This window comes from Argiope bruennichi, chromosome 3 (assembly GCF_947563725.1).
Source record: "Argiope bruennichi chromosome 3, qqArgBrue1.1, whole genome shotgun sequence".
Lineage (NCBI taxonomy): Eukaryota > Metazoa > Arthropoda > Arachnida > Araneae > Araneidae > Argiope > Argiope bruennichi.
The window spans coordinates 31,617,660-31,633,030 of NC_079153.1; the positions used below are offsets into that span (position 1 = coordinate 31,617,660).

Here is a 15,371-nt window from a genome sequence, read left to right on the forward strand (position 1 = left end):
TAAAAGACATGAATAATTTTGAAATTTATTAAAATTTGCTAAAAAGGCATATAACAGCATTATAAAAATTGTTTTACACTAAAATAGAATTGAAATTGCTTTTCCTTCCTCTTTAGTGATAACAGAATTTGTCAATTTCTGACATTCAGATAGTTTAATAAAATAGGATTACAGATACAATAACTAAACTAAATTATGTCTGATGTCCATGAGAATGCAATAAAATATTGAATGTTTAAAAGTTGCTCTTGGCAAAATATATATAACAAACTCAAATAAGAATACAAAATATGTATCTATAGTTACTATTTATAAAGTAATTCAAACAATTACCTATCTTGAGTTTCATTTTTGTTGAAAAATTTATGAATTGTTTCTGCCTCAAATGTAGCAGATGAAATTATTAGTTTCAAAGATGATCTTTTCTTGATGATTTTTTTAATCAAACCTAATATAATATCACCATTCAAAGACCTTTCATGAATTTCATCAAGCATTATTACAGAATAGGATCTCAACAAAGGATCAGACATCATTTCATTGATCAGCATACCTTCAGTCATATACTGTAATGCAAAAATTCCATTTATTAGAACAAATAGATCAACACAAAAACACAAAAATGTACAGATAAAACTGTAGTACTTAAGCAGATATATGAAGTTTAAAGCATACACAGAATTTCTCATTTATTAGACAAATGATAGATTTCGAGTTGATACATATAGTGTTGTTTGAGTGAAAACATTTTCTTATTTTTTATGAATAAATAAATTAACTAATTAAATATCATGAAACTTCTTCTATAAATTTCCTTACATTTCAAAGCCATCCATTACAGTGGTTTAGGAGAGCATGTGAATAGAATTTGCTGAATAAGTAAGCAGATACTCATTCCCTCATTGGGTGATTGATGGTTTCAAATTGAATCTACAATCCAATGATAGAACATACCTACTGTGGAAGATATTGGGTCATACTGTGGCTAGGGAATTCTGCCTTCAATTTCTGTATAACTGCCATGTGGGCAATCATTTAATGATGTTGAGTCAGAGTGGTAATAATTCCTTTTCAGTTTATTTATGCTTTAGTATTTATGAGCAAAATTTGAAGTACTTATAACTTAATAATGGTTATAGTTATTATATATAAAACAAACTTTTGAGAACTATGTGATGTAAATAAATTTTTGAATCTTTATTATAGTATATTGTCACGTAAGTACTTGAGTGTGGAACTCAATGACACACACAAGAAGTAGAGCTAAACCAATTTATTAACTGAACTCTGAACTCATAACACAGTGACTGACAAATCTTCTGCTTTTATACTAGCAGGGAAGACTATACTAGCAGGAAGTTCCAGAATACTTTTCTGGAGACAGTAAGAAAAGTCCAGAACACTTGTCTGGTAAACTAAAGAAATGTCCAGAATTTTCTGAAACATGAAATAAAAATAAAAATAAAATCAATTAATTAAATATTTACACAAACTGTGAATCACGGGATTCGAACTCGCAATCCCTTGATTATGAGATCAGTTCTATGGCCATTCGGCCATGGAGAGTCAACTGATTCTTTTCAATGCGGCAATATAATATAATAATAAATATAATTTTAAAAATGTATTTTTAGTCTAAAGAAGTGCTTTTATATAAAATATTATAAAGTGTAAAATTTTTTATCCTGTAATTTTATTTATTTATTATTGAAAAGAGAATATCATTTGCATCAAACAATTCTTTAAAAACCATCTCCCAAATTTTTTCCATAATAATTAATTTTTAAAGAATGATACATTGTGAATGGTATCTAAGAGAGAAATTAAAAAAATTTTTTTAATGAAAAAGGAAATTAATAAAATATTTTTAAATGAAAAGGGAAATTAATAAAATATGTTTCATTCAATAGAAATAACAATAGGATAAAAGTTTTTTTCCATATACAAAACAAAGCTTTTGACCAATCAGAAATTAATTATGTAATTAATTATCATGAAATAATAAACTCTTCCATATGCTTCACAGAAATTCTGGATAAGAAATTATTTGCCGATTTGAGGGATGGATCATGGTGTATACAAATACACAGTTCTTAAACTTCAGACATAGCAAACGAATAGAGTAGCAACATGGCTATGCCAATTACTTAGTAAACAAAATTTGAGAAAAATCTATTCAGTATTTACAATTTTCATAACATACAAATTATTTATGAATCTCATTCTTGTTTATATAGAATTTAAATACGCATAATACGAGCTACTTTTGAGAATCGGCTCAGTCACAGGAATAAAGTGTATATTCAATTTCAATTAAATCTGTAATGCATAACTTTAATGCAGTTATGCATCAGAAGGAACTAGAGTTATTTATAGTTCTTTAAGAAAAGAGATTATAGCTCTTCAACATGAAGTAAACTTCTAAGTAAGTTTATCTTCACAGCTTTGCACTTGTTCTGTTTATGGTGTGAATGAATGTTTTCTTAATGAAATCATATTACATAATGCAACAATCTCATAAAAAATTACACTGTTTGCATAATCTAATATTTTACTACATGTTGTTCTATGCAACATATTAAGTTCACTTTTTTTTTTCCTCTTATAAAATGTATAGCAGATACCAACATTAAAATGGTGCTCGACATTTTATTCATAATATAAAAGCTTGTTTAGCAGCATACTAGCTGATCTGAAGATTAATTTAAAAAGTGTTAAAGTTTAACACACATAATTATTCAGGACATAAAATACAATATTTAATATGATAGAAGATTTGTACCTAGATTAAAAGAAAATAATTAAGACAATACTTTGTTATGATAATACTAGACAATATTTTAAAAAAGAATAGAAAAAAATCTTTCCTTAGCTTTTAACAACAGGGGAGAAAGCATTTTATTTTACTTAATTACATTGATTTTTATTTGTAGAAGCAATAAAAATGATTTAAATTTCATAATAAAAATGGAAAGAATTAGAAAATGGAATACAAATATTGGACAAAAAAATATTTTAAAAAAATTGTCAAGATAAAAACATGACAACTAAATTCATATTATTAAAAAGGTATTTTTAAAATTTTACATGCAATTTGAATCATTTTTGTTTTATAATATTTCTAGAAAATATCAACAATAACAAAGAATAATTTGTGAATGAAAATTTCAAAAAATTAGACCAAAGAATGCACTTTTACACTCTAAAATAGATCTGTACCAAACCTGATAACTTTACACCCAACAGTCAGCCCATTACAGCACCATAAGACACAGACATGTATTTGTTTTTAATATTATAGAAATTCAGGGGTGTTTGTGGGACCCCAAAAAATCCCCTGAAACTTTTACGGACTTACTACCGACATTTTGGAGTTTCGAGAAGGGGGGGGGAGAGAAATGAAAAATTACAATTATGAAGTATTGAATGACCTAATTATAAAAGTTCAATGAATTACTTTTTTTTCAAAATTAAGACCTCTGAACAGAGGTCACGTGATCGCACATCTGGTTGAACGAAGTCTCTCCCTTTTTTTTCTGCCGCGCCTACTTGCCGAAAAGAATCCAGAAGAGAATGTCCGAGAACCGGGGGAATGAGTCATAACTCGTAATAAGGAAAGAACAAAAAGGAAGTTTTTTCCCCCTTTTCACGCATTATCACTGCCTTTGGAGAAAGAAAGGAAAAGTTTTCACCACACACACTGACCTTGCGTTTTCTGCTTTCAAAGCAAACAAAATTACCCAGATCAAAATAAATAATTCATTATTATACCTATTTCCTTTTGAACGACGATCCCCGGAATTTCCGGGTATCGAAGTTCAAAATCCCCGGAGTTCCGGGGTTTCCCCGGAGCACAAACACCCCTGGAAATTACATTTCACATAAAAAAAATTGATAAAAATTTACAAATTGATGACTTTTTGATACAGCATCATAAATTTAAAGACAGCAATACATAGAAAAACAATAAAAAACTAAACTAATGTAGCAAGCTTAAGAAAATGAACTAACTTTTATTTTGGCCCTTCCTGCAGTAAAACAATCTTCAAATCTTATACTGTAACCCACAACTTGTCCAACAAGTGTGTCTGTTTCTTCAGCTACTCTTGATGCCAACTTAAAAAGTTAAAAACAAGAGAAATTAATTTTTGACATTCACCAAGATCTGGCAGAAAAGAGAAATAATCCTTTTAAGTTTCATACCATAAATAAACAATTAAAAACTTACTATTTTTCTTCCTTTTTTAAGAAATTATAAACAACATCAAAAAAATTTAAGAGGAAGCACTGTCAAAACACACCTAACAGAGATTAAAATCTTACAACTGGTTTTTTTATAAAATTTATTTATTCTCTAAATTTTCCTCAATGCATACTCTTAACAATATATATTATTTAATAGTATACATTTTAATATAAAACAAATCAAATCAAATTTATTCATTTATTATACTTCAATATCAATTTCAAGGAATTCAAGTTATTAAATTTGGTAGACAGCAAATAGATATTGAAATCTTGGAAAGCTTGTGGTAGGAGAAAATAAATCAAGAGTGAAAAGGAAAGTGCAGTTTTTGTAGTAAAAATTCCACTTTGAAATAGCCAGAAAAGGAAAACTATTGTACAAAATATTATGAAGCCTGGAAATAGCTTATCAAAGAATATAAGATTTTATTTTCCATTAAAAAAAACACTATAGCCAAATAATGATGTTTGCAATATTGTTAAAGAAATAAGATGTCATTTTTTTTTAAAAAAAATTAACATAATTTGTAAGTGTTTATGAAAAATTATAATGGCTTGTAAATGGCTTACAACATGAGGAATGCAAATTAAAATTATACAAATGTCATTTGAGCTTTAATTAAGCTTCCTCATCTGAGCTATCATTCTTATAAGTCAATGACAATTGTAACCATGTAAGACCTTGCTTTTCTCATTAAACATTAAAGTAATGAGGACATGCTTTGTAAAATCATACATACCAAGTGCTTTCCAATGAAACTGCAGGATTTGAATCAAATAATAATGAAGTTTGAAGACACAAGTTTGCTATCAGTTGCACTAGGCCAAAGAAGTTTGCTTTTGTGGAAACTTTGGAAGTTGCATTAGCAGTAGATGAAATAACATTGGAAAGCACACGTGACATACAACATAAGTGCTCTTGCATGTCAAATGGATTTACCATTGTAAACAGTAAATTGCACACAAACCATACAAAATTAAACTTGTACTACATGTACTTCAAATACAACTACTTGAAACTAACATTCCTACTGTAAAAGAATTTTTTGATTAAAAATTTTTTGCATGGATGTAGGTGGATGAACAGTGGTCATGGAATATTTTGTGCATGAATGTGATCTAAATATATATAAATATATATATCAAAATGAGGATGCCAATACCTATAACAACAGGATTTGAGTAAACAAATTACTCATGCTATCCATGCAGTTTGACAGCTTTCTTCTGAAGTCATTGATTGGAGTGGTATGATAGCCGATATCCTATAGCTCGAATTGCCATATACGTAATCTTTCACACAATTGCTAAAGCAGCAATTTGCTGTTCGCCAAATTATAAGCCATCATTTTACCATTTTTCGGGTAGCCCATCACCAAATGTCAACCTGCGCTTCTCGATTTAGGCTACTTTAAAGCCATTGTTCATCGTGATAACATAAAACTTAGCAGACTTGAAAAATGTGATTCACTAGCATTCCATTAACATTCTTCTTATAATACTAAAAGCTACTGTCAAGAACACAGCAATGAGATTTAAATTGCTTTTAATGAATGATGAATGTCAGACTGAAAACAGTTAGTAGCAAATTTCAGAATGATAAAAAAAAATGTTTTAAACCTATGTCTTATTCATTTGAGAATACTATATGCAGCATTACTCATTAGCAATGATTTTTTTTTTCTTTGCTAGAAAATAAAACCTCTTTCAAACTATTACCCAATTTCATAAAATATTGTTCTTACTTTTCCTATTATGGAGATTTGAAAGTGGAACTTTAATTTTAAAAACCCCATATATTAGACTGATGTCAATAGAGAGGTACAAGTGGAATAAATGATTTCAGAGGAAATATAACAGTATAATTTATATTGTGGAATATTCTTGAGCCTGAGGTAATAATAGTATGAATCTAATACAGATGAAATTTTCTTTTCTAGTTGAATAAATGTTACTCGATCAAGTCAAATAAGAATTATTTTAGAGAAACTTTGTAAATATTCACTTGTTAATATATACTTAAACTTACAATTCTGCTTATATATGATATAATAAAGCATATATATATATAATAAAGCAGAAAATAAATTCAATTTTTGATGACTGCAGAAAGAAAAAGTTACAACATTCCATCTTTCCTTGTAATAAACACATAACGATTCTACTACATTGCATCATTAACAGAAATATTTTTTTCTTTTTCCTTTGTATCTAAACTGTGAAGACAAACACATCAATATATTCAGAGCTGTTTAGTTAAATTTAAATATATGCAGTTATTCAATATGATAAGTCCCTCAGAATAATAAAAATTTATCTTCCTAACATCCATCTGATTACAAACATTTTTAATAAAAAATAAATAAAAGATTTTTAAAAACTTCAAACATAAAAAGTTACTCTTACCATAGTAGCTGCAACTCGTCTTGGTTGAGTTATTCCTATAATGCCTTCATTATTAAAATATCCTGCTTCTAGAAGATACTATATTTAAAACAAAAAAATGCAAAAAAAAAGAAAAAAAAGATTGTTTTATTTAATAATTAATATACATTACTTATGATGATATCTTGATTAAAAACATATTTAAAAATCAACATTAATGTATCCAATAACAATATGATTTAAATGATAAGAATTTCTATTCATTTCAATTAATGTGAAACTAAAACTAATGTTTTCTCAAGGAAGAATAGTAACCATATCAATTTGCAGACAGAGCTGATAATTAACATAAAAGAAAATCAAAAATTTTATTCTTATACTACTATTAGATCTTTTTGTATGAACTTTTAGTGGATGATTTTGGCGTCATTAGATTTCTTAGATTGTGTGGTATAATTTTTAAAAAAATTTGCATTTCGTAAATTTACATTTAGTCAGTCAAAGTTTATATAATAAATCTACAGACAAAAACATTAAGAAGAAAAATCTTTGCTCAGTACTTTCCTATAAATTAAACATTGACATTAAAGAGTGAAAAGCACTGCTGCAAGCAAGCATATCAAACCATCAGCCTAGCTATATAGACAGATTTTACCAAGCAAAATTTATACCAAACTGATTTAAATGAACTAGTTCTTTAAATTAAAAAAAAAATTTCTAATTCAATTGTTATGTTCCTAAAACATGGAAGACTGAGAAATGAATGAAAAATAACTTTTACTAAGTCCTCTCTTGTTGAGTTGATAGCTCCAAGAGAGTAAGTGTTACCATTAAAGATAGCCTTATGCTTAGGGATTGCAATACCGGTATACCGGGATACCGAATACCGGTAATTTGAGACATTTGTACAATTTTGTAATACCGGTATTCACAAGTTTAAATACCGGTTTTTCGGTATTTACAAGAAATTTTTAAAATTTCTCCACTATATGTTCAGGTATCGCGAACATAGCAAAATAGTATGCGTTTTTGTTTTTATGTCTCTCTAAGGGCGAAATTAATTAGCTAATTAATGGCTTAATTAATTGCTTAAATCTGAATTAGCGAAACATGGATTATCCCTGAAAGAAAATATTGTATCCATACGACTGATGGAGCAACAATTATGAAAAAAGTTGGAAAGTTGATTGGTGCAAATCAGCAGTTGTGCTATGCACGTGGAATTCAATTAGGAGTAATAGATGTATTATACCAAACAAATAAAGAACTGGAGAATCCAAATACTGTGGATATAGAAACTTCGGATTCCAGCTTAGAAAAGAGTAAGAGTGAGAGTGATATTGACAATGAAGATAATGACAATGTAATTGTTGAAGAAGATATTGCTAATGAGGATGAAATATTTACCTATCAAGAATTGCTTCCTATAATTTATAAAGTTCGAAAAATTTTTAAGATATTTAAACGTTCCCCTATAAAAAGGATATATTACTAAAATATATACTAACTGAAAATAAAACAGAATATATGTTAATATTAGATTCTAAAACACGTTGGAACAGTTTACTCCTAATGATGGAATGATTTTTGAAACTGAGAAATCCAATCCAAAAAGCAATAATCGACTTAAACCTGTAAATTAATTTTTCAGATAGTGAATTCGACTTAATATCCAGAACTATATCAGCTCTAATTCCAATAAAACTGACTATAGAGGCATTATGTCGGAGAGATTTTAATTTATTAACAGCTAATGCAACAATAAATTTCATGTTGCAGTCATGAAAGAACAGCACACATCACTATTTGAAGAATTATATATTACATTGAAAAATCGCACAGAAGAAAGGCATACCGAAAAATTAAATGTCTTATGGTATTTATATAATTATAATGATTTTAAAAATGAAAATGAAAAAGAAAAAAAGAAAATAATCAATTCAAATCTGATTAAGTTTATAGTAAATTTCCTTAAAATTTTTTACCACAAACCTATCCACATTCAGAAGAATTCGGTTCAGTTATCGAAGATTATGATGATACTAATGTCGATAGTGAAAAGGAATTGTCTTTTGAACAAAAATTAGAATTAGCGATAAATAAAAAAATTTCAACAAAACAAAATACAATACAGAAATCAGCTATATCCAAAACCATCTGACGAGAAATCGATTTATTTGAAGATGAGCGATTTAGAGGTAAATACTTGGAAAAAGTATATCGCGCATTGCTAACAGTACCACCAACTAGCGTAGATGCCAAAAGATCGTTTTCGACAGATGATAATTTTTACACAAAATTACTTTTCAGGCTTAATGACAGTACCATTGATGCATTATGCGTTTTAAGATCACATTTCAAAAATTTGTAATAGTATCACAGACTGAATAGTGATATTTGCACTTTTTTGTGATTTAAATAAATAAGATGTTTCTATACTTTTTTGTGATTATATACTGTTATAATTTATAAATTAAATTATTTTTCGTGATATTGACAGTCTCTAACAAAACTGGCAAATAAAACAAAGAAACACCTGTGTTTTCTTTCTTTTTCTAAAATTTCGAATACCGGTATTGAAATTTTGGTCCGGTATTGCAATCCCTAAATATGATCAATTAGATTTAATAAAATATTAATATTATCTTAATATTTTATAATAAATAGAATATTGACAAATTTATTTATTTTGGCAACTAGAAAAAACAGAGTCGTTTAATTGATCCGTTGCGGGCTTTTCTCATCCTGTTCACCCTATGCTGTAAATTGGAAATATGTCATTGATTACAAAAGTGGAAGTGCAGCCGAAAGTTATAGGGTCTAGTCGAAAGATTCAGTGCCATTCGTGCAATTTATTTTTCATATCTAACATATTTTAATTTCATGCATAATAATGTTTAGAGACTGGCATTATATCTGTAATTTATAACATGCTGGATTTAAAATTTTGCAAAACACTTTTCAAGACAGATTGTTAAAATTAAAGCAACCAGACATCACAGATAGTTAGCACTTGGACGTTAGATGCTCATTAAGAAAAGAATTTTCAAATTATTAATTCAGTTTTTAATTAGAAATTAATCGAAGAGAATTTACAACAATGACATTAAAAATTATTCCATGTTATCCAAGTGCCATTTATTCAATTGCTGCTGATTTAAAACCAGAGAATAGAAGATCTAACCTCATCCAAAAGCAGTTCGCAGGCATAGTACACTATAAACTCATCTCGCTGACTTGCGCATTGAAAGATATAGAGAAATCAGTAGGAGTAGTCTCCCTGAAACGTTCTTGTATATCACTAGTAAAGTTCGTATTCCCTCCCCTCCATATAAAATCGGGGATGATGAATAAAGTCTCAATTTATATCTCACTGCCAAGCAATAGTTAAGAAATAGAGATCGTCATCGAAAATTCGGCAGTTTCGCTTAATTTAGCGTGTTGGTGTGTATTTTGAAGATTTTTTATCCGCCAATTGAAACCGAAATTTCACACACAACTATAATTGAAGTCACAAGAACTTTGCTAATATCGCAAGCCATTGCACTTATGAATTATTGCGTTAGCATGCCTGCGTCAAACTGTTAATCATTTGACAGATTTGATTCAAACTTGATGTATCTACATTTTACATCTTTAAGTACCAAATTTTTTCTAATAAATGCTTTGCGTTTTTTGTTACGGAGACTTGAAGTCAAACAATTAGACAGACGGTTTGTTGTTATCTGAATGTATTTCATTCTAAATTTGATAGATATACAAATCTGGTTTTAAATCACTATGCCGAATTTCATCCGCTTAGTTCAAAGCATTTTCCAAAGTCTTGTCCACAGATAGAATGCCTAAACGGGACTTAATAATCACCTTTTATTCATTGAAGGTAATATGTATGTACATCACATGACAGATATTTTAAAAGTGCTAGTTTTTAATTTGACATAATATAATGAACATAATTCGCTGGCACGAATGCTACCGAGTTCCTAAGAGTGAATATGGCGTCCAATCATATAATAAATAATACCAAATATATGAAAAATATAGGAATTTATTACATTAAAGGCAAGTTCCTAATTACTTCAAGATACATATTGTACGGAGTAACTGAAAATCCTTTCCTATCTTTCAGCAGAAAATCGAAAAATGGAAATTCATTTTTTTTCTTTAACCTTTATATCCTAGTATACAAGAAATATAAATATATATGGTGTCTACGGCGACAATATAGTAATAGATCTGGACCTCGAGGCGGGAGGGGGGGGGAAGAGATGGATTTCCAACATGCAACTATTATCTAAATTGGGGCTAGCTAAATCCTTCCGTTTTAAATAATTGGAACCCATCAATGCTGAAAGGGATGTTAACCGACTTACCGTCCCCACGGTTCAAAATTACCCTAGCGTTGTTCAATAAGGATGTTAATATAACTGAACTATATGAAATCTTCTTGAGTGAATTTCCATATTAACATTTTATATACTTTACCATTGTAAACTATGGATTTGATTTCTCTATATAAATTTTTATAAGCATATTTCGGAACATTTTTATTTAAAAAAAAATTATCATAAATAGCATCTAGAAATCTAGCTCAAAGAATTAGAAATGTCTCACAGAATTAGAATGAATAACTATAGAGAAAAAGGAATTTAATCAAGCCTATGAAGCTTAAAATCATTAATATTTCTGCAATTATTTCCTAACTTCTTACACATATAGCTCAACGCAGATACTTTTCTCCCAACACATAAAACAAAATGGCGGAAGTATTGTTCCCGTAACATGAAATTTTATTATGTTTTTAAAGCTTTGGAGCTCAGAAAAAAACTATTTATAAATGATCTGATAAATATTCAACCTTTCAAAATTAAGATGTTCCTTTTTGATTAAAATTAACTCCCCCTTTCTTTTTTCTGCCATTTCCCGCCTAACTCCTATCCATCCCTAATTTTCTTTGTCCATAGTCGTAAAAAAAAAAAAAATTCTTATTGTCCCATTTGAAACGTTTTATTGAAATATAATTTTTATATTTTGCTTGCATTTTCATTAAGCTATATTAAATTTACCTCCCATACAAAGTCATATTTTTATAATACTTACATTAAGTAATTCTACAAAAATTTAAAAATTCTTTTTGATATTAATTTTTCCCTTTCTCCCTCCCCTTACATCCCTAATTTGTATTATTGACAGTCTCACATTTGTTGGCTTGATAATAATTATTGATCATATTTTAGTTGTTAATTTCAACAGTCACTTTTGCTATTGTCAACAACAATATAACAGTTTAAATGTTTAACAAAGTTATAGATTCTAAACAATCTCATGGAATAAACAATGGATTCCAGTTCTGTTGTTTTCTGCTAAAATTCATTCACTGTTTTGCAACCAAACGTTGTGCGACTGTTTTTGCTGAGTTATAATGCTTAGTGCGCTTTTCGAGAACTTCAATGAGGCTTCGGCCATCATTGTGTTCCTCGTCTTTATGACGATTTGGGAAATACTAGAATATTTCCTTACCCCCGATTTGCCATCTATTGGGGATGTAGATTCAAATCCAGTTTTGGATCTTGATACAGATGTATCATCTGACCCGCCTGTACCCCGAGTTGCTGTAGTGCACTCGTTTGTCGTTTATAAGATCTGCCGAGCTCTGGAGCTACCTGTTGAATTGGCTCCAATTCAAGTCCAAAAGGCTGAGACTCCGATCGTAAAATCTGTCATGGTTTACGAAATGTGCTGTGCGTTAAAGTTGCCAGCACGACTGGCTCCTATTGGAGTGCCAGTTGTGGAGTCATTTGCAGTTTACCAACTTTGCATGGCCTTGGACTTGCCGGCTGAATACCGGCAGCGGCAGAATGCAGTTTAAGATCAGAACTGTAGTATCGATGCTGTCTTAAAATCAGGACTGTCATCGGATGTTGAAGGGAGGGTTGGCGGGCGGGGAACGAGAGTAGCACACCTCCACGTGGTGTTCCCTGGGCAACGGGGCAGTTCATTGGAACTGCAACGGCTAAGAGGCTACTCAAATTTGAAAACATAAATAAAGAATTTATTGAAACATAAATAAAGAATTTATTATGTTTCTTTATTTATTATGTCAGACTAAATAATAAATAAAGAATTTATTATTAATCTGACAAAGTTTACACTCTTATTTTTATTATTATATTTGTCATTAGTCATTTCATTACTATTATCATGTTTGGTGTAAAAATTCATATATAGTTGGTACACCATTATATTGTCAACAGATGCCAAGATTTCAATTAACATTAGTTAGTGTAGCTATTGAAATTTAGTGCCGATTTATTGAAAGAAGGCTTACTATTCCTTGGTAGGAAATCTGAGGACCAATCCTTTTTGCTTAAAAACATTATATTTGACAAAAAAAAAAAAAAATAAATAATTCAGAATTTGAAAATTATTGATTTTTTTAGAAAAGAATTTATACAAGATTTACAAACTCAAAAAATAACAAGAAAATTCTAAAACAAAACCTTTAAAAAATTATGAAGTAAAAATAGATTTCTGAACAAGCTTAGTATCATTTATAATATTCAAATGTTGAACTGAAATTTAACATTAATTTTGAAACCTCAAAATTAATGTTAATTTTTGAGTGAATACTGAAGAAAAGCGATTTGCATTATATGCTCTTCTCTCTAGGCAATAGAATTCATCAGTTGTTCAAGTTTCTATCAGTTTCCATAATACAATAGAGTTCTTTAAATATTTGGAACTTGCAATCATTTGTTTTCAGTTTCTTTTCAAAATAGTCTTCTTTAAAACATAATATTTGGTAAATCGTGATTAGGAGTTTTAGTGTATTGGAAAAAATATTCGTTGTTACGTCCAATTTTGATATCAGATATAAGTAAATGAATATAATCCATTCAAAGACGATTTTCTGATATTATCCTTATGTTATCATTGAATTTATTATATTTCCGATGAATATTTATTTGGAAATATAACAGTGAATCTAGAAGCAAATTTAAAATAAAATGGTTAAATTTTCTTATGAGTTTATTTATGTAAACATGCACTTTGTTTGAATTCGGTTGTGAGTATAACGCCGTATACCACTTTCTTTAGCTCTATAATATTAATAATTTTTAAACCAAAAAAAAGGCTGAAATACGATTTCAGAATGTCAATGTACACAAATGAAAACTGTAGCTCATAAAATTGTGAGAAATTCAATATTTTTTCAGTATTTCGTCAAAAAAAAAAAAAAAAACTTTTATAATCGTTAAAATAAAAATCTTACACTTCTGATTTTCGATTTTCTTTTTACCGGTTTGAAATGAAAGCGTTTTGTGACTCCAAAGCAAATTTGGGGTTTTCACTATCGTTTAGCCTATGGCTCTTACGGAAGAGACTGTTTCAATATTTTCTTGTGCTCTTCAAAATATGGCTATAAAATGAAAAATGATGGATAATTTCTGTTGAATGTGATAATCAAGTGTAGCTGAAACCCTAGAGTAACAGGTTTTTGAATTTTATTCAAAAATTCTTTAGCATCTTAGAAGTTTTTGACTTTCTGAAGTGTAGTTGTGGCAGAAACGCCCACTTGTTTGGGTAGCCATTTTGTTGTTCGTTTACTATTTTAGAAACTGCTATCGATATCTGCGTTCAATGCATGAACTATTTGCAGGACTCGGATATTGTCCTTTTGTATCGAAAGATTTCTTTACTGTGCAGACTCTTATTTTGTGATTTTTTTACCAATTTTAATTCCAATTTATGGAAAGTGTCCATAAATGTGTTGAATATTAGTTGACAACAAAATTATTTGGAAAATATCAGATCTCTTTAGTGCATCTAATTAGAAGAAATTCTTGTTACACTTTAGATTGTTTTTTAGTGCAAAAAAAAAAAAAAAATATTGAGATTTTATTTGGACAGTTTCTTTTTTTTTTTACATTCTTTTCTAATAATTCAAATTTAAAATTGGGAAAGCTTTCCAAACATTTCGTTAAAAGCTTGCTTAAGCTTTACTCTCTGTTGCACTAGAAATTTAGACTTTGTGGGGAAAAAATGGAATCAGACATAAACAAGACGGATAGGGAACACTTTGCTGATGATAGCGATATTCTAACTGATGATGGGAATTTATTTTACTCGCCAAAAGGAGCGGGAATGATAATCCCCGATACATCAACTCCAATTAAAGGATTGACATATAAAGACTTTAAAAAATCATCGGATTCTGATTCAAATGAGATAATTGAACCGTCAATGCAGACGGACAGCAAAATACAAATGGCCACAAAACGGAAAAAGAAAAATGTAAAAATGAAAACAGGGGAAAATCACCCTAAAGATAAAAGACCGTGCATTCCTCGTAAAGGCAAAGAGACAGAAAGAAATGATGGTATTGCAAATACTAAAAAGGCAAAGAATGTAGATGTAAGTGAAAACGAAAAACCAGAGGAAAATAAGCAACCCTTTGGACCATTGGGAATATTGGAAACATTTGAAAATATTATTAGTAAATATAGGATTGAAGGTAACGCGGCTGAAGAATTGAGAGACTTATTTTTGAATGTTTTGTCAAATTCTTCAGCAACCAAAATGAATTCAACAGATGATAATCATGGACCAACATTCGCAAATGTGGTGAAAAATCTTAACAGTGATGGCATAGTGGAAAAAAAAGTTCCATTAAAACCAGGTTTAACGTTTATTAGAAGGATCCAAGCCTCTAAAAAGCTGTTGGGTGAAGAAAGGAATCA

General features: G+C 29.2%; 1 protein-coding gene across 1 annotated transcript in view; it reads right to left on the reverse strand.

The window, feature by feature from the left end:
• Positions 1–15,371, reverse strand: part of LOC129963205 (probable ATP-dependent RNA helicase DHX35) — a 63,436-nt gene that overhangs the window by 12,933 nt on the left and 35,132 nt on the right. The window contains exons 4-6 of the mRNA XM_056077384.1: positions 6,652–6,729; positions 4,012–4,116; positions 334–566 (exon numbers count right to left, since the gene is read on the reverse strand). Of these exons, the coding sequence (XP_055933359.1) occupies positions 334–566; positions 4,012–4,116; positions 6,652–6,729 (416 nt within the window). The remainder of the gene's footprint in view (positions 1–333; positions 567–4,011; positions 4,117–6,651; positions 6,730–15,371) is intronic.